Below are 26,854 nucleotides of genomic sequence, written 5' to 3'. Positions count from 1 at the left end.
ACTGTATCAGAACAGCTCTTCAGGTCAGCAGTAAGTGATGAGACAGCAAATATAAGAAAACAGATTATTGTGAAAGCGACAAACTGACGTTCACAATGGAGATGAGAGGATATTGTATTCCTACGAATGGCATGCCCTGTATTATGCCATATGTTGGCTGTTTTGAATATACCTGCATATATCACAGTTGCTGTTTGCCTGTTTTTTTCCGGACGGTTCAAACAAAGTGTGTCCTGGTTGCTATGCTGACAACAGAGTTTTATTGACTGATAATGGCCTTAGATAGCGGTTGCTAGCTCCGCTAAATGTAAACATCAACACTGAGACAGCTCCACGTCTGCATGGATTATTTTCCTGAAGAGGATTATGCAAAACCAACACCAAATAATCCGGTTAGACTCTTGCTAAAGAGCGCTGCTGTGCCCAGGCATCAGGAAAGCTAGCGCTAAACAAATAAATGCATGAAACAGCTCACCAAGCTACCGCTGAAGTTTTCCACTGTCTCTGTGCTGACTGTTATCTACTATACCTGGTACACTGACTATTGATGAGTACCGTGTACAATCCCACTTCAAAGAGAGGCTTAAGGTCAATACAGACTTACTTCATATGGCCTGATTGTATGTCCTGACTTTATATGAAGCTAATCAGATTTCTCAATAAGTTTGTCTTTGTTTCATCATTTTAAATGAAAGTGACATGAACTATAACCTATGTACTATGTGTGTGACTATGTATCTAAACAATATTCATATGACATACCATGTAATGAAATAAAATGGAATGCCGACGTAGTCTGGGTAGGCAGTCTCGTTTCCATTTGGATAAAAGCTGATACCGAATGAGTAGCCTTCAGAGTTGTTGAAGCATTTGCTTTTAATGGGACTGCCAAGAGGGGTGCCGCCTAAAACGCCGGTGAAGTTGTGGATTTGCCACACGGCACTGGGGCAAGCAGTCTCAGTAAGAGTGATGTCGTCAATAAGGATGGCGCCAGAGGAGTCGGACGCTCCTCTGATGCCTTGAAAGATGTAGCGGAACTTTTCTGTCTCCTTTAGAGTCACATGGGCAACTTTCCAGGCAGCTGCTCCATCACCTTTAAGACAAAAGGCAGGTAACTTAGAGACGACTGTGAATTGACTGTAAACTACTTATTCATTAAATGATGTATGCTATTTAATACTAAAGGATGGGATTTAAATTAGTCTAACAATCATGGATTAAGCTGATCATCTGCATAGATAGTAAAACTTGAACCACAGTTAGGACAGTGTATCATGGGCGTACATATGAATGACAAAATAAAATACCTGAAATGGTGTGGATCTTCTTGACACTGCTGACAGTCCCAAATCACAAGTTTGTCTGAAGCTGCCCCAGTCATCTTGTAGAAGAACTGCAGGCACTGCTCATCCCTCTTTGGGTAGAGGAACTATAACCTATGTACTATGTGTGTGACTATGTATCTAAACAATATTCATATGACATACCATGTAATGAAATAAAATGGAAGTATATAATGGCTTTTATTGTATAGTATATATAACACTGCATGCAATCTCAATCCAAACTGTACGTTTTTATTTTTAATACAGTGTACAGATTAAAAACAATCATAGGACACACACAGCAACTGATGCTATACTACGGCAACATGGACTAAAACATCCCTGTGGATGTTGAGAATCACTTCTGTGATAGTGCCAGTCTTTAAGTAAATTTACTACTGCTTCTGCTAAAAGTGTTTTTATTCAAAGTGAACCCTGGATTAACTTGCGCATCGACGGGAAGGTAAAGGTATTTGAGAAGCCTCGTCTCTAGATTCAGTGTAAAGAAGAAAGAAACTAGCGCATATGGTGTCAAAAATGAACCTGCTGACACTTTATTCTCCAGAACAGGCACCGTGTTGCTAATGAAGGCAGGGGGGCATATTGTTCATTTGAAATAGGCTTCACTGAGCTCTCCTAATGACAGTGAAGACAGCAAGGGTCAGCACAATGGTCCCTGATGCGCCGCCGATCAGAGCTCCCAAAACGCTTCCATGGACGTTTACCTCCTCACAACTCGTACCGCTGTAGTAGGTGGTCTGGCTTGATGCACACCTGAGAAGCAGAGAACAGAAGGTTTAACGATGATAAATTCTTACGTGAAGTTATTGCTTTGAACTTTAGTTTACACACAAGTACACGTACCCGCCTTTGGTTTGTTAGGCCAGATTTACTTAATGTCCTGAGTGCTGTGTCACCAGGCAAGAAAGAAGAACCAAATGCCTTCTAACAATGTAATTCAGGGTCTTATGTACATAATAGTGAGCCTCTAAAAGTATTAAAAGTCCAACTTCAAGTCATTTCTGTAAGCCTTTCAGATATTGGGTTTATATTTTGTAATTTTTCAGGTGGCAAGGTTTATACTTCCCTCACTGATTTTAACTAAGATAACTGAAACAAGAGCTGCAAAACCCCGACCGTCACATGCGCCATTGTTTTGCGTGATCTTCCAGACCCACACACGTCCTAACGACCTGTCCAAATAGCAAAATTATACATTTTTAGAAGTTATGAACGTTTATTTTCTCTCAGGTTTTTGTTGATACTTGAAGAGACTCACATTCAAATATGCATTTAACAAATTTACAGCCAAATTTTTGAGGATTTCCGCAGTGGGCAGAGATCTTTATACCAAACACCAGTATTAAATGAGGCTAAACAGGGTGAATTTATTAGAGCATCAACATGTCTGCTGCAGATCGGATCAAAACTTTGCCTTGTTACACTGAATGTAATTGTTTTTTTATTGTAGGAAATGTGCATACTTTCTGGCTAGTTAAAAAGATTGATACCATTGTCATATCAGGCAATAAGTATAAAACAAAAGACAGTAAATGATTACCTTATCTTAGCATAGCATAAAATAGCAAAGACTTTCACAACTTAATAGGCTCTAAAGTCCGAAAATCTGCTGACCAAACCAGCACACCCATTAACATGTTGCATTTTGCTTGTTTAGATGATACAAAAACTGACAACTGAAACCTCACGGCGACGGCAGGATTCCAAGGAGTCACTTCTTTATTGTAGTTTTTGTCACCAAAAGCTACCCGTAAAACTACAATCTGACATTTAAATGTTTATGTTTGTATCAAAGACTGTATAAAAAGAATGACCACATGAAAACTCCATAAAAGTGAAGTCAAACATTTGGAGCGGCCCCTGCTGACTGGCTGCAGTAAAGATCATAAAGCCCGCCTCCTCCATGTTAACAGATGGGACATGAGTCAAACTATAAAGTCAAAATACACAATGAGATGGTTTTTTGCCGTGAAGTTTGTCAGTGAGCAGATTTGTATCGTTTGAGCTGGTTTAAATTGCGGTCGTACTAGGAGTTGCCCCGTGTCTCATCATGTTGTTTGTTGTTGTTTACGTTGTCTGTTAATGTTGATGCAAAAGTTACCACGCGTATCACCACCTTTACTGTGCATTCACACCGAATATTCTCCTCCCGTTACTCCCACAAGTCTGACCGCTGGATCAAAATTCACGTTTGAATAAGAGGTGAATATTCGTCCTTCGCTTCCGGAGTGGAGGAGATGAAGCGGGGCTCATCACCATGGTTACCAACGGCGTCAGGAGAATCTTGATGTTGATAGGCTTTTGCTACACCAATTGACGCGAATTCGCGGAGGAAGTTCAATTTTCTCAACTCACGCGAATTTGCGTCGCCCGACTCGACTTCGTGTCTACTCGCATCATTGCACTGACTTTGTATGGAACCTCGCTGCAGATTCACACCTTTTCATGTGCGATGTGAACGCACAGTTAGAATTACCACTACCTAGATTGACTGAGAAACTGCACAGATATATTTTTGAAAGAAAAAGAACCACGCTAGCTGTTTGCCTCTGAATATACTCTCGAAACTAAGCTAAGCTAATTGACCCCTACTAGCTCCTTTCCAAAGTACCAAAACCTTACACCTAAGTGTTCGAACATTTATAGACATTTATAATAACGTGCTTTCTCTAGCATAACATCTTCTCAGAGAACTAGCTTTAATATTCCAATTCCTCTTCTAGTTTAAAAGTCCTACAAGTCAAATCATAGCATTTATAGATGTAGATATTCATGTCCTGTACAACACACACCTGCATGAGGCTTCCCCTCGAGTCTTCACACACAAACCTCCATTTAAACAAGGGTCGGGGTGACAGGGGTCGGCAGCCCGCACTTCTCTGTGTTTTGAGGCCTCCGGTTTCATTTCCATCTCGTTAACTGGCTTCTTGTCTGTGACGTCATAACTTGGTGCCACTGGTTTGACAGGCACCTCTGTATTTATCAGGTGGGTCAAATCTAATGAAACAACAGGTGAATGAAAATGTTAAATAGTGACTCATTTGAAGTATATTTGGTGGTTTCATTTGGGGTTCAATCATCACAACCAAAGTTATCTCAAGACATTTTTTTCCAAGTAGAACAGCTGATATTTCTCACCACTGAAGTCAGCGGTAATGATGAGGTCGTCGTTCTTGAGGAAGCTTCTCCTCTGCAGGTGCTTGTGGGACATAAACGTGCTCCAGCCAAAGTCTTTGCTGCGGTAGCACTGGCAGCTGGGATCAAACAACGCTCCTGAAGTAGCTGTTGGTTTGTTCCACCGGGCATCGTCATCTGAGTGGCAATCATCAAGCAAGAAAAATACATATCACATTGGAACACATGTGGGGATGATAAAGTGATCACAGTGCACACAGTGTTGTACCATATGCATTGCACATGACAGTAGGGGAAGAGAGGGCTTGATTGGTTTTGTTGGTTAACAAGTTGCATCACAATATCCTCTAAAGTGCTTTAATCAATATTTTGGGATTTCGTATATTGAACATGGTTCAAATTACTGAGTTTATATCACGTTCACACCTCTAGTGGAGACCCTGCTCTTCACTTAAAATCAGACACTTGATTTTATGTGGTAATTGATGGTACGTTGTCTTATATTACATGTCTAGTCTAGTAAATAACAAGTGTTTTCATAGTGAATAATATTGAAATTTGATGACGATTTTTCAACGCTGTGACCACCACAGATTAAAGTACCCCCACCTTCATCTTATTGATGAATGAATGACTGAAACCCAAACCATCAGCATTGTATAAACAACTAGCTGTAACTAAACCTTACCAACCCTTACATCTGGCTAGTGAAATGCCCACCTGTAGTGAAGCTTCTTGTTGAAGACATCCTAAGTCTCACGTCTGGGTCCTGGTCCATGACAACAATAGTAGCCTGCCTGTTTTTGGCGGGCCACTGCATCACTGCATCATTTTCTCCACTGCAAAGGTGCATGGTCATGCCGACGAAGTCTGGGTAGGCAGTCTCTTTTCCACTTGGATAAAAGCTGATACCGAATGAGTAGCCTTCAGAGTTGTAAAAGCATTTGCTTTTAATGGGACTGCCAAGAGGGGTGCTGCCTAAAACGCCGGTGAAGTTGTGGATTTGCCACACGGCACTGGGGCAAACAGTCTCAGTAAGAGTGATGTCGTCAATAAGGATGGCGCCAGAGGAGTCGGACGCTCCTCTGATGCCTTGAAAGATGTAGCGGAACTTTTCTGTCTCCTTTAGAGTCACATGGGCAATTTTCCAGGCAGCTGCTCCATCACCTTTAAGACAAAAGGCAGGTAACTTAGAGACGACTGTGAATTGACTGTAAACTACTTCTTCATTAAATGATGTATGCTATTTAATACTAAAGGATGGGATTTAAATTAGTCTTACAATCATGGATCTGCATAGATAGTAAAACTTGAACCACAGTTAGGACAGTGTATCATGGGCGTACATATGACTGACAAAATAAAATACCTGAAATGGTGTGGATCTTCTTGACACTGCTGACAGTCCCTGCACCATCATAAGTCCTGATCCAAATCACAAGTTTGTCTGAAGCTGCCCCGGTCATCTTGTAGAAGAACTGCAGGCACTGCTCATCCCTCTTTGGGTAGAGGACACGCGACTCGAGCAGGGCACTGCTTCCAGCTGCTCCAGAAGATAAATCGAACCTCATGAAGTAGCCGGACTCTAGAAGACAAGCAGCCATCAATGCACATTTTGAGTTTAAGTTATAACTTAAAGCTCCTGTCACTGGTTATGAAACAGACTGAAATTAATTCTGATGACTCTATATGAGCTACAAAAGCAAACCAGACCATCAGCGACAACATTGATTATTTCTATATAGTTATTTAAATGCCTGAAGCTACTGGCGGGGAGGTAGGTGTCATACTAAGTGACATAATCAGCATCGGCCGATGTCTGCGCTCACAAGGCCGATTAAACAGAATCTGTCTGCATACACAGGCAGCCTCGTCTGTGGGGCTGGCTTGAAGCATGTGCTTCACGTTGTCTGCAGGTACTTTCTCGACACAGTCTACACTCACTTCAAATAACAAACCTGCCAGACGTCACATGCGTACGGCACACTAAGGCCACCGTTCTTAAAGGGGAAGGCTCCGCAGGTAAACACCTAACTCAATAACAGTAATTACAATAATTTTGTTTATTTACTTTTTATGGAAGTTTACACATTTTCGTAAGTCCACTAAAACTTTATTTTTCATTGACAATAATTACATTTTTTTACAAAGTTGAGTTTTTTTATTTAAAATAAGTGTACTGCAGACAGAATGCAGATCTACTTGCAGATAATAATAATTGCAAAAATAAGCAACAACATGATATCGGCCTCAGATATCGGCTATCGGCCGCCCTGCCCTCTAGATATCGGCATTGGCATACACGTGTGTTTTGATTTTATTAATGAAAAAAAACACCTGCTTCTTTCAACAAGAAAAAATTTGTACGTAGTGTGAATAGTTTGTTAATCATTTTGTTACTGTTATCATTTATATTGTCATATCTTATTATTGCCTACTCTGTGTCTTCTTTATCACTGCAGTGCTTTATTTAATTTGCCTGTTTTATGAGCTGCTGTAACGACTTAATTTCCCCTTTGAGGGATCAATAAAGCTTATCTTATATTATCTTCAATATCGTTACCTTAACTTGTTTTATCACCTACACCCATTCTATGATGGCCATAAAACTATTAAAGTTTATCTTAGCAGTATCAACTTCTTTTTTTTAACTTCTTATTGGCCGTCCAGGCCTGGCCTCCAGACATTCACAATAAACCAGATCAGAACTCAGGCCGCCGTCCTCTAACAGCAAACGTTCTGTCATTCTGCATTCACACAATCTGCTCCGGATAGAGCGTCCTTCACATTGATCAAATGCTAGAAGCCATTCTTGCTTGCTTTCTTCAGTTTCCCCAGATGCGTCGAGTTTGTTTCTTTTTCTTTGGATTTTCACTTATTTTTATTTTTATTTAAGTTGTATCTGTAGTCATCCATTTTTTCTTTGTTTGTTCAGCCATAGTAGATAACTGTTTACTCGCAACACTTGCAGAGACCGGAAAAGCAGCCGCTTAGCTCCGCCTACCCTCTCTGGCAGACCAACCACTGCTGGCTGATGGAAAACACGTCACTAACTGGGCGCTGCTTGTGATTTTTTTCCACGAATGTCGCCACAGACACCCAGTCTGTAATAATGCAAAGGCTTTCATCAGTGGGCCATAGGCTCAGTCACCATTGTGTTACCTAATTCGGTGATAGTGACTTAACAGACATTTATTTACATGAAAATTCTATACGATCCATGATACAAAAGAAACTGTTGGACGGGCTACAACAGAAAAGTGAATTACACACACCCCCCCCTAAATAAACATAGATCCATCAGCCTTTAAGAGGAGCAGGACTGTGGAAACTTTTTTGGCACAATTTATCAGAGTAAAAGTTTGTTTTCTTGTGGTTAAACTTTCCGTTGTGTTTTTACTGTTTCATCGTCTCTCTTTTACCTCTGCAGCGTCCTGCCAGGGTGTGGTCTGTATCGGGTGCACTGCCAAGTGTTTGGACCCAATCTGCGTTGTCTTCCTCGTTCTGGATCATTCCACAGATATTGGTCAGTTCGAAGGAGCACTGATCGAGGAGAGTGTGTGTGTTGGCTGGAACAGAGCAGTCAAGGCTTTTTAAGCACTACACAGAGGAGGAGAGGCGCATATAGCCACTCCTGCTGCCAGGACACCAGATGTGAACTCATTGTTTTTCTCTAACTTTTAAAGCAGGGCTGAAAGGACACACTCACCACAGTCGTACATGCGATTGAGCCTGGTGATGTCTACAGCACTGAAGTCGAGCCGCTGGCCAATCACCTCATTGAAATATGGTATGGCGGTGGTGATTGTGGGGATGTTGTCGTTCTTGTTAAAGGACAGAGGTCTGTAGTGCATTATGGACTCGTAATCATAGGGTGTGTTCATATCGGTAATGAAGTCATCCTCGTATTTGTTGAAATTGTGCTCCATCCCTGTGATAAGAAAGCAAACATCGTCATGCAGATAGTATATAAGCTCCTTCATGATGACTTTTATGACCTCAATACCACTGAGGACATCGAGGTCATCTGTAATATATCTATGAATTTGCTACAAGATGAGGAGTTTACATGCTTTGATTTTAAACAATTCTTCAGGCACAGCATAAATACAACTGCGTAACTAATGTGTAATATAACCAAAAAGCCTCAAAACGAATGACACTCCTACAAGCCTCTAAAGTGCTAACTAGGAAACGTTTGCATAAAGACACGCTAAGCTAAGATGGCAAGCATTATAGCTAAACTTCTACCTCAAAGAGCTGCTGCTGGCATAGCTTTAGACCTTTAGTGTTGTTCGAATAAATGCCTCTGAAGACTCTTAGAACATTTATATAAAATTAAAAGGGATTTGTTTTTAAAGGGATAGTTCTGTTTGTTTGACGTGGGGTTGTATGAGATACTTATCAGTAAAGGCGGAGATATACTTGCTTTTAACTACACGTATGCATGATGGCTGCTGCTCGATCCCTGCGTCTGTTTGGCGCGTTGCCTGTGCACGTGCATGTGATCAACACAGCAGCAGGAACAACAATGGCAGACAGTTTTGAAGAAGAGCTCATAGAGCAAATCTGTGATTATCCACATCTGTACCATGTGTTATTACCGCTACACAGCCACAAACATGCCTGTCAAAACAGCTGGCGACAGATAAGATCACTTTAGAAGTCGGAAACCTGCAAAACTAAATGGAAACAGAACCGGGACCGTTACGTCCGTGCACTGAGGAACATGTTGGAGAAATGGAGTGTGGATGGTGCAGACGGTGTGCTCTGTTCAATAAACATCATAGTAACCTCCTCGAGTGTCTCTGTGTCTGTTGTTTACATCCCGCACATACGGTGGTTGCATTCGGGCCTGAGCTCTCTGGTGTGCCCTCTAGAGGTATCCTCCAGTAACGCACGTAGTGCAAAGACAAGCATGTGAACAACTACATTCATGAAGCAGCCGGTTGTGTACGCGAACGCAAGGCCAAGCAGCAGGTATATCTCCAGCTTAAGCGTACTACATACAGTTGATGCCGGTCAGCACGGCCCCGGTGTTTAGAAACCGCATGCTAGGCTACATGCCGCTGCAGATAGGGTCACTGTCACATGTAACTTATCCACTTAAAAGGATGTCTCACCTAAAAATCAATAGTGGTATCAATTGTACGCTATATTTGAATAATTTACCTAGAAAAAGGACGGCTCTTTATTTGGTACAACTTTGTGTGGATCGCAACACATACGTGTTACTACGCCTGCAGCGTACGGTGTCAGATCAGCTGTTTGTGTCAGCGGTTTGTAGAAGAGACAACAAACTAAAGAAAAAACAATATAATGGAAACAACAAGGTGCCGTTCATGGCGTGTGTGTAGTAGACTTACTATTGATAAGTATCTCATACAACCCCACTTCAAACAAACCAAACTGTCCCTTTAACTGGGCAGCTCCATGTTAGACTGTCTCTTGTTTCCAAGGTTGAGAATAAACATTCAGGACTCTGGGCAGCTCAGTTGGCAGAGTGTGCTCGTCAAATAGAGAAAAATATAGAAGCTAAGTCAAAGAGTCCAAATTGCATTGACTCTTGTTTCAATAATCCTCGGGGTCATCCCAACAGTCTCCCCAGTGTTTCTTGTCTATCTTCAGCTGGCCCATCGAATAAAGGCAAACATTTTTTGTCAGTGATTTCATGAATTGTAAATGTTATCCAAACAAACAAAAATGGTGGCCAACCTTCTTCAATCTGGTCCCACCAGATTTTGACATAGTCGTCTCTATCAGAGCGAGACTGTTCATGGTAAAAGCCCAAAGCGTGGAGGAGCTCGTGCTGCACAATACTTTTGGTGTCACACCTGGCCCCTATGGAGACATTCTGGCCGTGTTTGTCGTCTCCGACATACGACCAGCATCTGAAGTGACGAGATGGAAAATTGAAAAAGATAAAACAATGGGTGTGTTTCCTACAGCTTCAAGAAGCATTGAATCCGAGCAGCACGATTGCTTTGATGACGAGACAACATTCAGACGGATTTCTGAGTCAGAGAAGCAGCTCACCCAGAAAGCTTTGTGAAGGAGATGTAGCTGGCCTCGCCCTCGTAGGGCTTGAAGTCTACGCAGGATCTCAAACGGTATTCCTCAAAAGCCTGGAGGATCACACCTTTAGCATTCAGTTCTGGAATAAGTGAAACAAATACCCAAATGAGTCCATGTTTAAGCTATTCACTGGATTGTACGTTGGTAGAAATGTATTAATTGTACCGAGAGAATCAGTTAAGATATAAGCGATGGGAAACTTCCATCTTCTTGTTTGATCGAGGATTGCATTTCTGCTGGGCTGTAAAACATATACACAACGTCATGTTCGGTTTTGCTCTTGTTTACATCTCCACACAAGCTCTCTGTGTACTTACACTGCCAGCAATGTCTCCCTCGAGCAGGTATTCTAACCCTGTAAATGTGAACACATCCCAAATCAGTTAAGAGAGCACGTAATCACAGTGCAGGTAATAAAAAGGCCTTAAAAAAAGTGTACCTCTATTGATCTCTGGTATGTCACCCCTCAGTTCACCAGCGTCTGCATCATCACCTGGACATAAATGTATAATTAGAGCAAATACGTAACAAAAGCGCATATTTATTTGTATATGATCAATAACATTAAAAGGACGAGTACCTGTCGGAGCAGCTTGAACCTGCAACACAAACAGATATTTTAATTAAACATCCTTGAGAGGGATTTCTTTACACTGACACATTGAACACATCGTTTCCTTACCTTTAAAACCACAAAGACTCCAATCAAAGCAGCGATCTTCCTTAAACTGTCTCCAGAACCCATGTCTTGATCCTGACAGAAAAGTGTCTCACTTCTGCGTGTGTAAACATGCCCATAAAGATGGCAGCTTGAGGGGAACTTTGATCAGGATTAGGGTGTTTAATAAGTAACGAGCATTCCACACGTGTCCTCTCGTCTTTTCATACTTGTTACATGGCTTCAGGTGTTCTGGTAAGCATAATGAGAGCAATAAACTGTCAACCCTGTACAGAGGCAAACATAATCAACCAGACATTGATATGCTTTGCTCTTAAGTCCAACAAAACAGGCAGTTATGTTGTTCATGAGTTTGACCTCTGACCTCCCAGTGGCTGGCGACAGTTGTCTTTCACCAATTAAAGTGTAGCTGCACACTTAAGCATGTTTTTTGAGCTGTAATCTAAATGATATCGCTGTACTGTGATGAAACACATAAATGCTGCTGTTTATATTAACAATTCTTAGCACATTTATAAAGATCTGATGTGTTGGAAACGGCTCAAAGACACCGTATACTGTTTTAAATCAGCCCTGGACCTTGCCAGCCGATGGTGACGTAGAGGCGACCAAATTACATCATGAAATTTATGTTGAAAAAAAGGAATGTTGCGGTACACCCCCCACGGCCCCGTCTTTGAGAGGGAGTCTGTGAAACCGCGCTCATGTTCAAATATATCCTGATCGAGACACATCATTCACCAGAGTTTACACTATGTTTGCTAGCCCACCGTACATTAGCCTTCTAGCTAACGTTACGTTACCACTCAGAGACTCCGCCCATTCTCTGCTCAGAATCAGAATCAGAATTAACTGTAACAGGCTGCATGCACGGTTGGTCCATGCGCACTTGCATTGCCTCGGCTCTTCAGGCATTAGTGGGGCTGGAGCCAACAGCTGGAACTGACCACCACGGTCCTCCACCACACTAAAGTGCTCCTCAGGGGACTCTGGAGGGGAGAAGTCCTCCACCTCAAAAGAGCCCTCTGTGGCATATGTGCCTTGTGACTCTGTGTCGCTCTCCATTTTTCTCTGGCCAGGGGAGGGGACGTCACTGAGCTGCCAGACACAGCCACCCCCCTCTCAGCCCCTCGCCCACTTTGAGCATTTTTCAAAATTGTGCAGCGTTATGGTCAGACCTGTGGGTGCAGTTACACTTTAATGTAGGATAGTTCTTCAAAAAGCAGCCTTCCAACACCAGACTTTTGTTACTGCCTAACTGTTAAACCACATTTGCAATGTGGTAGGTGAAGAAAATGATTGTAGACTACAGTTAATTAATTCCTCTTGTGTTTAAATAATTAGTCCCTCGTGGTGATCATTTAAGTGTGTCGCTAGTGCATTAAGTTAACAACTAAGGAGAGGACACCGATGAACGTGCCGGGCGGTTAGCGATAATCGACTTCCCATCAAGACTTCCTTTTCCGCGTGCTGCATTGTTACAGAAAGAGAAACCGTTTTCTTGTGATTTACTTGTTATCAACGGGTCTTACCTTTGCCCAAATTTCAACATCATGATGCAGAGCTGTGCGTCACCATGTGAGTGACAAGCAGAGCCTTGCTCTTGTTGTGAACTAGCCTGCTTTTGCTCTCCTCAAGGACTGTTTTTCCTGCATGCGCCTGAAGCCGCTTTACCACTGGTCAAAAAACCCGCTAACATCCAGTTTTTTACAATCGGCATTCACACCCAGGTCAAATGACTGCAGTACACCCGGGTAATTATCGCCTCGGCTCCGATCGGCATTGATGGGAACACAAAACCCGTGTCGACACACTTATCTCTGCCCCCTTTCCGGCGCGATGCTATGCTCCATCGCTAACTTCTGCAACTCCTCGTCATCTCAGCTACAAATTCCGCCCGTCTCCGTCCGAGCAGCGTTCGAACATCGTTCTGTCGGCACCGAGTTTGATAAACAGACTAAATAATAGATATGAAAAGACCTAACCACCGTAACATCTTCACTGTTTACTAACCATGTTTCGGGCACGTTTGTGACGTCAGACGGTGACACAGCAGAAAAGAGACCGACAGGAGTATACTTCACTGGCAATGGGAAAAGAGACAATCATCATCTATAAGCGGGTCTTCCCGGGTCTGAAAAACCTGCATCAACGCGCTAATTTCGGTGGGAAAAGGGTATTAGGGTCTGTAATGAGTGGTTAATGGAAACAAACATGCATTTGATAGTTATAGGCAGAAACCCCAATAAGGTGCTGCAGAGATTCACGCTGTCCCATTCACCTTCTCACTTCACCATCCAATGAAATGTTCAGTTTACGTAGGTTATATCAGCTAAGTAGGTATAATTTTTAAATTACAATATTCAATATTTTGTGTCAAATTATTATTTGTAAGCAGCAGTGTAATAGAGTGATTTTTGTACAGTAAGTGGGTTGTTATAGAGAAGAGTAACCCCTTCAGAGAGAAAGAGAGATCTATAGTTTTTCCTCTCTCTCTCTCTCTGCTTATAACCTTAGGGTCTTAGTAAGCAAATATGGAGCCTTCCTCAAACCAAGACCCAACAATATGGAAAGCATAATAAAGAAGAATTCTTCCCCCTCTTAAACATACATCTTCCTAAACATCATCCTTGAGGAGCTTTGGAGAACTTTAAAAGAGCTCCAAAACCCAAACCATTTGCTGATACACGCACCTCTTATATGCTATAGGGCCCTATTTACAGGGCAGAAGACGCACAGTCTGAAGGGCTTAAGTCCCTGGATTGTTCATAGGTGTGTTTTCGGCATAACGTGAATCAAACCAACCATAGGGTCAGCTCTCATTCCCTTTAAGAGCCAAGTGCGTCTGCAAGCAGGCTTGTTGCTATTTACATGCTGGATTTCAGTCATTCTGATGGCTCGGGCCGGCGTATTATATAACTTTATTATATAACATATTATGTAACATATTGGCTTCCACCGTGCTGAGCTTGTCCACCTCTTCCAGGACTTCTCATCAGATGGGCGCCAAACCAAAAAGCGGTATCATGATTCAAGGAGACGAGGGAAACAAAAGCTCACCCTCCTCTGTCCGGTTACGTCACAGGATCTGCAAACACACTGCTTTTTCCTTATGAGTGGAAGCGCTGCTGTGCGTCTCCGTGTGAGTGACAAGCAGAGCCTCGCGTGTTGTGAACTAGCCTGCCAATAATGCGCCCTTTAAGTACCGGGAACATATTGCGCCATAGACTTTAGACTAGGTTTTTGTTGGTCTATAGCGCAGTTGCGCTCTGCGTCCTCTAAGATAGCAACAAGCCACCCGTTTGCCTGAGCACACCATACAGACCCCGGCGGTCAGCCCTACACAGTTCTTGCCTGTTTGTGGTTCAGGCGTGACACTGACTGGCGCTCAAACAGCAGCAGTTTTTGCTTCACAAAATGAAAGAAACACAGCACAGACTTTTTCTTTAACAGCGTAATCTGTAGCTTTTATTAATAAGAAGGAACCTTTTTATTTTTCGTAAGGCAAATGATTTGACTTTGATGTCATATATGAAATATCACATGACATATTACTTAGTATTGATGATGATTGATATCAAAGCAGATTGCTCTTCTCATGCCAGCTGCATATGGCGCATCTGATCACTGTAAATGAAAAGAAGTAAGTCGTAAGACTATGATCATGTCAAAGTTCGATGGAATTTTTTCAAAGTGAAATGTGTCAAATGTCTTACCTCCAGCTAATCACGACAACAAACATCCCGTATGATCTTAAGCCTTTGGCTTAATGGGGACTTCTGTTTTAATCAGTGATGTTATATCTGTGGACAAAGAAATTATTACACACCTCTGCATTCAGTATCAATTTAATTTCCACATATACAAATAACACCACTTACTGTCAAAGTCAACAAGGATGATGAGGTCATCGTTCTTGAGGTAATCCCGTCGCTTGAGGTCAAAGTGCTTGACAAAGTTTCTCCAGCCCCATGATTGACCTCTGTAGCATTTACAGGAAGGATCATACCACCCGACCTTGGAGGGATTGTCCCAAAAGAACTTTCCATCTGATGCTAGAGGACACAGAAGACAGAGCCGTCACTCTTTTATTTACACAGTCTTCAAACAAATGTAATGGCCGAGTGATTTTTGCCTTGTTGAAATGTGTAGTTTTGGTTAAATGTCTAAACTAATAAAGACATGTATGCCAACCTTATGATAACTTGGATAACTTTGGTGATCATCTTTCATGAAGCTGTCATTATGTCAAAATTTAATTAGGCATTATTCAGTTATAGCATATTTTACTGTGATTGTGTGGACCAAATGTATGAGCAGTTAAAACAGACCGGGAACACCAAAGTAAGGGGGGAGAAACGAACAGGACGGTTAAGGGCCTGTGTCCACTAACAGCGTTTTTCTATGAAAAATGCAGTTCAGCATTTTGAGCATTCAGTGTCCTGAGCGCAAAAAATGTCCACGGTGTCGGCTGTTTTTGTCGCTGCGCTCCAAGAGCTCTAAGTGGAAAATAGTTCATCTTTTGGAACTCTCACCGGCCAATCAAAATCAAGAAGGGGTGGTACTCCAGATATCAACTTTGTCAACAATGATGGCGGAGGAGGTGCGTATCGTTTCACTTTGTTAGAGAGCACAATTTCCAGGTCTGGAGATGCTGTTAACGCCAGGACACGACTACTTTCCATGGTTTCAATGTTTTACATTTCATTGAATTACAGCAAATTATAAGCATACAGAGCAATTTAAAACAGACTGAAGGCTCACTGCCGAGGGAAGCAGAAGTGCCGACAGACAACTTTTGTACCTAACAACAGAAAGCACCGGTAAGAACTGTTCTGAAATTCAGGTTGTGGGGGGTTCCAGCGCAAGTAGTGTTAGTGGACACAGGCCCTAATGGATTCTTGGATCAGGAAAGAGATTTTTTCCCGAAGCGAGGTCCACTGCTTTTCGAATTCTGCAGTTAGCTGATCCATAAAGATGAGCGCAGTGGTTGTGGCTTTTTTCAGGCGTAGTTGAGGTTTGTGCCCATAGCTGAGAAATCTTAGCTGCAAAGGATGCACACTTACCTGCTACACCTGTAGTCGCACGTGAGTTTTAGCGCTGTTAAATTGTTCCCAATTCTTAGAATTGTTTATTTTATAGAAACATCTCTACATGAAATCTAACTTAAGATTTTGTGTCAAAAGTCCCAGAGAAATGTCTGATAAAACACAAAGATAGATAAGAGTAGACTGAGAGCCCTCTCACATATGTCCTATCCCTACATTGCAACCGAAGGTCCCTGTTAATTGTGTCAGAACATTTTGATCTTATTTAATTCAAATGAAAGTTCAAAATTTACCCTGCAAGTTTATTTTTTGTTGTAAACTTACACTTTTATTGTACTTTTAAGTTTTACTGTAGTACCTTGCAGATATGTGTATGATGTCATCGTGCTGCCCTGCTCTTGTATGAAGGTATAATGGATAATAAGGACTTACTCGTTCTCATATCAGTTGTAAGGCTCCGAGCAGTAGACATGCTCAGCTTGATGTCAGGGTTCTGGTCCATCACCACCAATGTGGCCTGTCTGTTTACCGCTGGCCACTGCATCACCACATCGTTATCCCCGCTGGCCAAGTGGAAGTACAGCCCCACATAGTTCCCTGTGTAATCTGTGTAACTCGACAAAGGGAAAACACGGACACCGTAGGCGTAGCCTTCTGGGCTGTAGAAACGAGGGCTGTCAATCACTGTGTTGACGGTAGCAGTTTCCATGATCTTGGAGAAGTTTTGGATCCTCCACACGGCACTAGGGCAACGCGTCTCGGTCAAGCTGATGTCGTCGATGTAGATCCCGCCGGCAGATGCAGAGGGAGCACCGCGCACGGCTTGGAAGGCATAGCGGAACTTTACCCCGACTTCCATTTGGACATGGCCAATTTTCCATGAGTGGTCAGTATCCGCTGGGCACATGGAAAGGGGAAAAAATCAATGGCTCATTTACATGCATGTAAAGTAGTTTGGTTTTGCTAAAGAGGGATAATAATGTTTAATGTGGAATTTCAATCAAATATTTCAAATAATGGCACCCATACCACATACCTAACTTCAATAGATATAGGGTTGATCCGCTGACTGTATGTGAGGTTACTCACTGAATACACAGACAGTAACTGACTAAGTTGTATGTTTTATTAGGTCTCAAAACTGACACTATAGACCATCACATCCTGTGACAGAGACTCAAACATGTAAGTGGCATTACAGGATCCTACGTTGGTTTGAATCCTATTCATCAGATCGATCTCAGAGTTCTACAAGTGCTCTGACCGATTCTTTTCACCGTATATGCTTCTTCTGGGTAATATCATGAGGAAACACTCATTAATATTCATTGTTTTGCAGATGATACTCAATTATACTTATCATTGAAGCCAGATGGAACCAATCAGCTATCTAAAGGGCTTTTTACACTGCCAGTTCAAGGCAGGATTATTACGCCTCTGTTACGATACCTCCTCTATGTAGAACGCACGGAGGCGTAATGGTGGGGAGAAGTGGCTCCGCCTCTGAGCCGACATCGGAGGTAGTAACAGAGACGAAACGGCGTCTGTGTAAACTGTCCTATGTAACAGAGGCGTAATAATCCCGCCTTGAACTGGCAGTGCACAAAAGCCCTCGTGAAACACGAGCCTGGCTCTGCTCGAGGCTTCTGCCTGTTTAAAGGTTTTCCTTGTCACTGTTGCCACATGTTCCTAAGAACTGCTCATGGTGGATTCATGTTGGGTTTCTCTCATAATAATATAAAAAAGAGATAATAATAAATACCATTAAAGGTCTGTATTTTCTTCATTCTACGAACTGCGCCTGTGCCATCATCCATTTTGACCCAAATAACCAATCTGTCACTAGAAGACCCGGTCATCTTGTAGAAGAACTGCAGACACTGAAGCTTCCTCTTGGGGTAGAGGGTTCGAGATTCCAGCAGAGCAGCCTCCTGAGGCTTCCCAGTCATGGTGTTGAAGTACATAAAGTACCCAGCATCTGGAACGTTAGACAAAATAAGACGAGCTGTTATGCAACATAGAGCTTAATATTGTTTTCAATTACCAGTTGGAGACAATATTCAACTCTGACCTCTGCATCTTCCCAGGAGTGTGTGATCCTCCGAACCCGCACTGCTCTTGGTATGGGCCCAGTCAGCGTCATCGGGGGAAACCTGGATCATACCGCAGATGCTGGCAGACTCAAAAGCACACTGGTCAAGCAGGGTGAGAGGACCAGCTAGAGAGGGATGTGGGTTAGGATGGGAAGAGTCATTGTGTGATTACACTCTTTTTCTGTCAATTATCGACTTTTAAGACAGTAAGAAAAAAATATCAACTTTGGAAGTGACTGAAATACATACAACAGTTGTACATCCGATTGAGCCTCAAGGTGTCCATTGCACTGAAATCGAGGTACTGGCCAATAATGTTGATAAACTCTGGGATTTTGGTGGTGACGGTGGGTATGGATGCATTCTTATTGAAGGAGAAGGGCCTGTAGTGCATGAGGGACTCGTAGTCATATGCCGTGTTTTGATCAGTGATGAAATCATCGTTATATTTGTTGAAGTTGTGTTGATATCCTGTGGGAAATTAGATTTTTATTTAGTCATTCCTACCACACAAAATGTTTCAAACAAAAACATTCACAATACTGACTTCTTGTGTTAGTAGAGAAAACACACCTGGTGTAACCTGATCCAGCCAGATGTCGACATAGTCGTCCCTGTCCGTACGGGACTGCTCGTGGTAAAATCCCAGAGCGTGGAGTAGCTCATGTTCAATCACCGCCTTGTGGTCACAACCGGACCCCAAGGACAGAATCTGACCATTTTGCTGGTCACCAACACTGGAGAAACACCTGACAGTGAAAGCAGTATGTTTAAGTTGTGATACAAAAACATGTATAAGTTCAAAGGGGACAATCCAGTCAGTTGGTATTGCCTTTGTGTTAAGTTAAGAGATTCATGAGAGACGGATTTAAAAAGGAAGTGTCAAACTCAAAGCAACAATAGCGCCTGAGTTTAAGCCTTTTAGGAGTTTGACCAATAATCATTTTAAGTTTTGTATTTCATTGTTCTTGTCTTGATTTAGTTTTGTTGAGTTTAGTATTTCATTATTTAGATCTTTTCCTGTTTAACCTTGTCACCTTTGCTGTGTTCAAAATGCCATACTACACTAGCAGTACGTACTGATTTGGCCAAAGTGTAGTCTGCAGCATGCAAACAAAAGCAAAATGCGCAGTGTGCCAAAAATACCCGGATGTCGTACTGATTCCGAGAAAATCTCCAGTATGCATCGGACAAGTCTACCTCACCTACTGTATCCCACAATGCAAAGCGCTGGAACGTCACAGCGGCAGTCAAAATGACGGACAGCAGCAGCATTCCAGCAGAAGGGGGCGCTATAGCTAAAGAAGCGGCGGTTTGCTTTTTGGATACTATATACTACATACTGTGTTCAGCAGTAGTATAGAGGAGCTTTTCAATTTTATTTTGCAGTATGCTACCAGGCGCCAGTTTCCGGTTTTCCACAAACGCAAACCGCCGCTTCTTTCGCTATAGCGCCCCCTTCTGCTGGAATGCTGCTGCTGTCTGCTATTTTAACTGCTGTTGTGACGTTCCAGCGCTTTGCATTACAGCACACTAAAACAGCGTCCTCTGGTCCCCGCCGTGAACGGCACTGTGTCGTTTTCATAAAATTTTATTTTTCTGTCTGTTCTACAAACCGCTGACCCAAACATCTGATCCGACGCCGTGCGCTGAATGTGAAGGAATACAGGGCCGATATGCGGGGAAAGGGCTGTCTGACGTCAATGTGAAGCCATGACAAAAAACTAATATACAACGTACACTTAAACTGACATGTTTGTTTATATGGAGGACTAATTTAGGTGGCTAAAGTGCGTGGTACTTGTGACCCCATCAGCAGCAGTGTTTGCTTCGCTTTCGTGTAGGCTGGTTTCTACTAACAGGGGCCGTGCTGACTGCTATCTACTTTAACTGCTAATAGTAAGTACCTCATACAACCACACTTAAAAAAAATCAACTATCCCTTTAACAATGGTAAAATAGATGATAAAATGGTATCTTTTTACAGTGTCTATCAACAGTAGATTTTTTACAGCCAGTTGAACAAGAGTCATACCCTCCTCTCTTCTCAAACTTGATGTACGTCTTCTCTCCCTCATAAGGCTTAAAGTCGACACAAGACTTCAGACGATACATTTCAAAAGCCTGGTGGACACATCCTTTGGCATTGAGATCTGAGAAATGAAAGAAAAAGTCACAGCAAAAGAGAGTATGTTGTCATCCAGGAGGTAAAAGACAATAGTAGTAGTTTATTTTCATTTTTGCAAACACACAACACAGCGAACCGCCACCTGCACAACTTCTCTGACAACTCTGCCATTGTCAGCCTCGTCACCCAAGGGGACAACGGGGAGTACAGAGAACTGACCCAGGATTTTGCAGTGTGGTGCCAGGGAAACCACCTCCAGCTCAACACAGGGAAAAACCAAGGAGCTGGTGGTGGATTTCCAGAAAACGCAAACCTTCTCCATCCAGGGAACGGGCATTGAGATCGTAAAATCATATAAGTACCTGGGTGTCCTCCTGAACAATAAACGGGACTGGTCAGACAATTGAAACACACTCTACAAAAAGGAACAAAGTAGACTCTATCTGCTCAGGAGACTCAGGTCTTTTGGAGTGGAGGGGGCACTTCTGAAGTCCTCCTTTGACTCTGTGGTGGCATCAGCGAACTTTTGGGGCAGGGACAGGAAGAGACTTAACAAACTGGTGAAGAAGGCCAGCTCTGTCCTGGGTTGCCCTCTTGACCCGCGGTGCCTCACGGAGGGATACCGCGGGTCTGTTCTTCCTGCTGAGGTCAGACTCTGTTGCGTGTTATCTTATTAGCTCTGTACATATTTTTTAGGATACACTTGTTTACTTATTTTATATGCTCTTCAATATAACGTTGCATGATCCATATTTGGTGCTGTGACACTGTAAATTTCGCCGTTGTGGGACGAATAAAGGATTATCTTATCTTATGAATATTGAAGAAACTCACCCAAATCATCACCCAGTATGTAAGGGATCGGGAACTTCCATCGGTATGTTTTGTCAATCAGGGCGTTCCTTCCTTCCTGTAAGATAAAAGAGGTGCTTGACATAACTTTTTAAGCACCATAAAATATAGCACCTAATAAAATAAAGCATCATAAATCCTTGTTATCTGAAATAAATACTGCAGTGTAATTACTCAGGAGGACCAAAGGTTTCAACAGTCAAAATGTGAAATCATTGAGCGAAAGTTTTCAAAAGTAAAAAACAACTCACCGGCATTAAAATGTCCCCTTCAAACAGTTTTCTACCTGAGCCTGCGGCACAGGTAAAAACATGATTTTATATTCACAGCAAAAAGCGATAAACACTACTTGAAAAAACAAGAAATAATCTGTTAATGTGTAAGTTATTACGCAAACCCTCTGAACTGTTACTTACCCAGGTTAAGGATGGGGTTCTCATCCTCTCCATTCTCATACACCTCTGTAACACAAACAGACACGTCTCAGAGCCTTTTCACAGCCTTACCAAAACAATGTTTTCTTTCACAGTAGATAATTTGGTTGACATACCATGCACCTTGGGGGAAACGGATATCTAAACGAGACAAACCAGAGTACAAGTCACCATGCAGTCATCACATAGTGCTTAGAAACACATGAAAGAAATCACTACTTACGGGATTTGAAGTGGCCAGCGCCACCAGTCCAAGCAGTAAGAGTACCTTCTCCATCATCGAGCTGTCATCAACTGCTGCTGCTTTTTTTGTGCTCACGACCTTTAAGCTGTTGATGGAGTTTATGCTGGCTATAACTGCAGGACTTTGCCTCGACAGTGTTACTGATTGTTCAGCTGATTTATCAAGTGTTTGTGCATGTGCAAGTAGCCTTGACTTTTTTTTATACTACCAGACTTTATATTGTTTTTATACAGGCTGTGGTGGAGAGATAGGCAGTGATTTTAATAATGACCAGATCCTGTGACGTTTGAAGCTGCTGGAGCGGAGTGTCTCTGTCGACCGTGTACCACTGACTGCTGTGCAAAACACAACACAACTACAACATGAAGAAATATAAATAGCTTTCTTAAAGTTACCACGGCTGAGTGTAGCTTCTGTTAGCTAGTGATACATTTGGATGACTTGGATGAGTTCGGAGTTATCCGGCTCGATGGGAAAGACACGGCCATGCAGCTACCAATACAACAGAGCTCAGTTTGAGGACAGGGAGGACAGTAGAGCGGCGTTTTCTTGCCGGGTTTAGCTCCTGGAATCCCAGGGATGTGGGGGAACTCACCTACTGCGGAGAAAGGCACAAACTACAATGTTACAATTTTACAATTTCATGTGCTATGCCACCGGGAGCAATTTGGGGTTCAGTGTCTTGCCCAAGGACACTTCAACATGTGACTGTAGCAGTCAGGAATTGAGGCAACCTTCCGATTGAGAGACGACGACTCTACCACTGAGCTACAGCCCCGAATGCTAACTAATGCTTGACCTCCCTCTCACTCGTCTCCCCCCCCAACGTGTCTTAATCACTTAATCACTCCCAGTGTCAGAGTCCAGTTTAGCCTCACTGCCCAGCAAGCAAAAGACGTACTTTAAGCGCCTGTGCTCAATATAGCCCTGATTTAGTCCGGCTATGTGTAGCCCATATTTAATCAAGTAGATTAAAGGTAGTTTCTGCTCAAACAGCTTGCATGATGTGTGATATCAAATCATGTAAGTAAAATCAACAGTGATTACAAGGTTTTTAGTGTAATTTCTTTGACATGTTTTATGTATAGCCACGATTTAGCTCTGAATGAGGCCGGCTACATGTGGCGAAATAGCATTAGCAGATGCTTTGGTGTCTTAATACCCACTGAGCGCTGACTGGGATTTCAGCACTGAAATTTGGTTGAAAACGGAGTGAAATCAGTTCTGAACATCGAAGACCATTTCAACCTTTTTTCAAACCGGCTATAATGCAATTACGACATCGATGTGTTTTTGTTAAATCATTTTGTTAATTTGTTCTTTATATCAATGAAGGGGTAATTTTATTTTACATACAAAAAATTATAAACACGGCGGTTTACGGGCTGTGTGGTGTTAAAAAGAAGGTTCAGAGACATCGTAAAGAGAGCAGCGTTGAACATTCTCCACAGAAGAAGAAAAAAACAGACTGAGCACGCCCAGGTACTTCGGCTGTGCAGCTCTGACTGAGAAGGCTGAACCCCTGGATGCTAACGGACACATGATTGACACGAGAGATCGATAGCTGACAGGGAGAAGAATGAGAGATGTGGGACTGAATCCAGGTTGTCCCATTTTTGTGTTTAATCAAAGTCTACAAATAGATGTCTACTGAATTTTCACTGACAGCCCAGTTTATGCTGTGTTTTAGCTCAGACACCAGGTCTACGTATGAATGACTATTAGCGTTTTATTAGCCGCAAAATTGCTTGTTGGGTGTAAATGTCCTGGTTACTGTAACGTTACTGGTAGGCTACTCCCTGGTCAAACTCCACCACCAATCTCCACTGAGTACCCCCCTGCCCAAGGCCTGACAACTCTGAACTCCCGGCTGGTCAGAAGCTTCTGTGCTAGTTAGAGAAGTGGACACTAACACACCGCTGTATTCAGTCAGCCGATGGTACCGCTAGCTGCATGGCTAACTTAGATCCGTAGCTAATGAAAGCAATATATAGCTCTGGCTCTTAGCTGTTACACATGTTACACGGAACGCTTCCATTGCGTTGCCTGGATTTGCAGCATTTTTTTTTTCCTGGGCTTGACTTTTTATAATTTCTGTATTTGATGTACGTTTGATGTTAATACGCTTCAGTCGTTTTCAGCTTTTTGCTGCACGTTTTTTTTTTATTAGCTGCAGCATTGCAATGCTCGGTGCTTGCATTTGTTTTTAAATTTTCACCGCAGCCGTTTCCTACTATGGAAATCATTTGGCCATTGCAGGTCAGAGTGCCAAAGTATAATCTGTTGTTTACAGGTGCGCGTCTCATTGACCATGCATGTTAGAAAGGAGCCTCTCTGTCTAACACCTTGCAAATGGAAATGCAAAATTTTTGTTTTGTTTATTTTGCCCTAAAGCAGTTTGCCTTTTTTTTTTACCTGAGAGCATCATAGGTGTCAGACAGAGAGGCTCCTTTCCGACATGCATGGTCAATCAGAAGGGCACCTGTAAACATACAGACAGTTGGAGTCTTTTATACACATGAAAGTCAGTTTACAGGTTTATGGAGTATACATGCAGTGCAGGTAAATCTGGATCTGTGGGATACATAGTTAGAAATATGTTCCTGTCGATCTATAATGTGCATTCGTCCACTGAAACAAGGAAGATGACACATAAGGTGTAATTTTCTATATGGTTGTGTGGTAACAAAGCATATTTGATTGGAATTGATCATGACTATTTTGGGGCATAGACATCCTTCCAGTCAAAAGGTAGGAGCCTTAATCACTTCTTGGCAGCTGAAAATGACATGTTACTGTGTGTTGCCTATTGTTATACACATCTGGAATATATACCTGGGCGTAAAATGAGTCAGTCAAGCCAGATTAAATGATAGAGCACTGTACTTTTAAGTTCAATTGTAAAATGTTGTTTATAGTTATCATTATTTTTCTGTTGTCATGATTATCCTATAACATGTCACTGTTTGTAACCTTCAGGGTGGAGGACGGGGACCTCTGCTGGTGACTTTGAAGATGCTCTATTTGGCTGGACTACGTTAATTAAACACAACATAAAAAGATATCACATAATAAAAGCACAGAGTCTTCAATTGTGAAAAGAAATTTGATAAAAAAGGAAATAACCAAACCAAATTCTGTGATGTAGAGATTTGCAATTTGGCCTAAATTTGTCAGAAAGAAACTAAACAGGAAACAAAAATGACCTAATAAAATTTTAATGTTAGTTTGGAGTTTTGCAGACTTGCAAAATAATGATCTGGACTCTTTGATATAAAAAAATGAAATGATATAAGAACATTGATTTAAGTTAAATTGTAGTTTTAAAACTGTTATTATTATTACTATTAGTAGTATTAGAGTTAATCTTGGTAGTAGTAGTGGAGGTAGTGATCAATGGCAAGGGAATATGTAGATTGCACAATATAAATAAATGCCTCTCAAAACCATCTCAAATCTAGCCATCCAGCTAGCTAGCTAGCCAGCACTCTTACCTGTAGTATCCGGTCTTTATAAAGAGAAAAGTCAAGGTATTAGTAGCTCATCTAATAATGATATTATTGGCCAATTTATATAACCTGTTCAAAAAGTATGACAATGAATTGTATCTGTGTTATCTTGGCACAGACGCAGCCATGATGATGGTCTGCTCTGAGACCGTATTGAGTAGTAACGAGTACGACTGATGAGGCTTCTCTTTGGGTGACATTCTGAATGTTAAGAAAGTTTACATTTGACTTTAAGCACATAAATATTTATGGTTGTGATGATATGTTATACTGACCTGTTTAGAAAGGGGTATGTGTGTACAATGCATAAGATTGACCATTAGATGGCAGTATAACATCAGCTTTACAAGTGGAGACAGCGTGAGTAAACGTGCAGAACAGAGATGCAGAAGTTGAACTACAGCAGCTAGTCTTGCTAGTATGAGGTCTTAAAACATAGTGTTTTAATTCATATAAATGAGAACATGGATGAAACTATATTTCTTGACAGTCCTGGCGCCAGCTAGCCTTTCTGCAAGGAAATCACAAGCTCTTATTCTGTATGCATTTAATTGTCTAATCAGTGAGATCCTCCCAACTAGAATGGCTACTTGCATACAACAACCTAAATAAAGGGATACAAAAAGAAACAGATGGACAGTTAATAATAAGAAACACAATATTCAAAAACAGGGAGAAAATAAATTGCATAAGTACATACTTAACTCAAATAAAATAAAATAAATAGACAAGTAAGACAGATTGACATAGCAGATTCCCATCATCTGTCGTGCCCCTTTAATCTCGCCCCCATGCAAATTCAACCGCGCAGGGCAGACATTCTGCAAGCACTGTAATGAAAGCATGTTAAGCCCAATTATAAAAAGAGTAAACAAAACAAATCATAGCGGTGAGTAAGTGACATAAATAAAAATGGAATAAAATACAAAGTAAAAGATAAAAAATAAAGCTATTCAGAAGTCAATATTGTGTTAACTCCCTGGTAACTCTCGCTGGTTTCAACCCTCCAGTGTTTACACTACATATGCGTGTAATGTGAATTAAACTTGCTGTGTGTGGCAGGTCAGAAAAGTGCTATGTGGTCTTCAAAATCGGATTGTTGTGGAGGTTTGAATTTATTATCTAATTATGAATGGTAATATCAGAAGAGCAGCCAGTCGCCTGCGCTAAAATGATTAAAATCACGAGTTATTTTCAAATAAAATCACTTTTTAGAGTCCTGATAGTTATGACAAAGAGATGCTGATGTTCCGAAAGATTAAGTATTTCGTATTTATGAAACCTATACGAATGTAGCGATGTATACCTGTG

The 26,854-nt window shown here is 41.8% G+C and overlaps 2 protein-coding genes across 2 annotated transcripts; both read right to left on the bottom strand.

Annotated features, from left to right (window-relative positions):
* Nucleotides 1-1,948: 1,948 nt before the first annotated feature.
* Nucleotides 1,949-11,301, bottom strand: mep1a.2 (meprin A, alpha (PABA peptide hydrolase), tandem duplicate 2). Its single transcript, XM_069657091.1, has 14 exons — nt 11,239-11,301; nt 11,131-11,155; nt 10,996-11,049; nt 10,874-10,911; nt 10,722-10,797; nt 10,518-10,635; nt 10,197-10,372; nt 8,191-8,412; nt 7,904-8,050; nt 5,851-6,066; nt 5,202-5,648; nt 4,485-4,658; nt 4,139-4,343; nt 1,949-2,099 (listed from the first exon to the last, which is right to left on the bottom strand). The coding sequence occupies exons 1-14, from the start codon at nt 11,299-11,301 to the stop codon at nt 1,949-1,951; spliced, it is 2,112 nt and encodes a 703-aa protein (XP_069513192.1).
* Nucleotides 11,302-14,988: 3,687 nt separating this feature from the next.
* Nucleotides 14,989-22,067, bottom strand: mep1a.1 (meprin A, alpha (PABA peptide hydrolase), tandem duplicate 1). The gene is made up of 13 exons (XM_069685019.1): nt 22,014-22,067; nt 21,907-21,931; nt 21,773-21,817; nt 21,608-21,648; nt 21,339-21,414; nt 20,412-20,529; nt 18,950-19,125; nt 18,626-18,847; nt 18,355-18,501; nt 18,046-18,261; nt 16,716-17,180; nt 15,117-15,290; nt 14,989-15,038 (listed from the first exon to the last, which is right to left on the bottom strand). Exons 1-13 carry the CDS (start codon nt 22,065-22,067, stop codon nt 14,989-14,991), a joined length of 1,809 nt encoding a protein of 602 aa, XP_069541120.1.
* Between the last annotated feature and the right edge of the window lie 4,787 nt (nt 22,068-26,854).

This window comes from Semicossyphus pulcher, unplaced genomic scaffold, assembly GCF_022749685.1.
Source record: "Semicossyphus pulcher isolate SPU_LCO1_2020_fin unplaced genomic scaffold, fSemPul1.0.p SCAF_11, whole genome shotgun sequence".
Classification (NCBI taxonomy): domain Eukaryota; kingdom Metazoa; phylum Chordata; class Actinopteri; order Labriformes; family Labridae; genus Semicossyphus; species Semicossyphus pulcher.
This window is presented reverse-complemented; position numbering and strand designations above follow the sequence as displayed.

What these genes read in the sequence shown, in the direction of transcription:
- mep1a.2 (XM_069657091.1), bottom strand. Translation starts at nt 11,301, where the DNA reads ATGGGTTCTGGAGACAGTTTAAGGAAGATCGCTGCTTTGATTGGAGTC. An exon ending in GAGTCTTTGTGGTTTTAAAG is followed by an intron (nt 11,156 to 11,238) that starts GTAAGGAAACGA and finishes TTTGTGTTGCAG; the next exon opens with GTTCAAGCTGCTCCGACAGG. An exon ending in CGAGGGGAAGCCTCATGCAG is followed by an intron (nt 2,100 to 4,138) that starts GTGTGTGTTGTA and finishes TCTGCTTCTCAG; the next exon opens with GTGTGCATCAAGCCAGACCA.
- mep1a.1 (XM_069685019.1), bottom strand. Translation starts at nt 22,067, where the DNA reads ATGGAGAAGGTACTCTTACTGCTTGGACTGGTGGCGCTGGCCACTTCA. An exon ending in GAACCCCATCCTTAACCTGG is followed by an intron (nt 21,649 to 21,772) that starts GTAAGTAACAGT and finishes CCTGTGCCGCAG; the next exon opens with GCTCAGGTAGAAAACTGTTT. An exon ending in ACTCCTGGGAAGATGCAGAG is followed by an intron (nt 18,262 to 18,354) that starts GTCAGAGTTGAA and finishes CTAACGTTCCAG; the next exon opens with ATGCTGGGTACTTTATGTAC.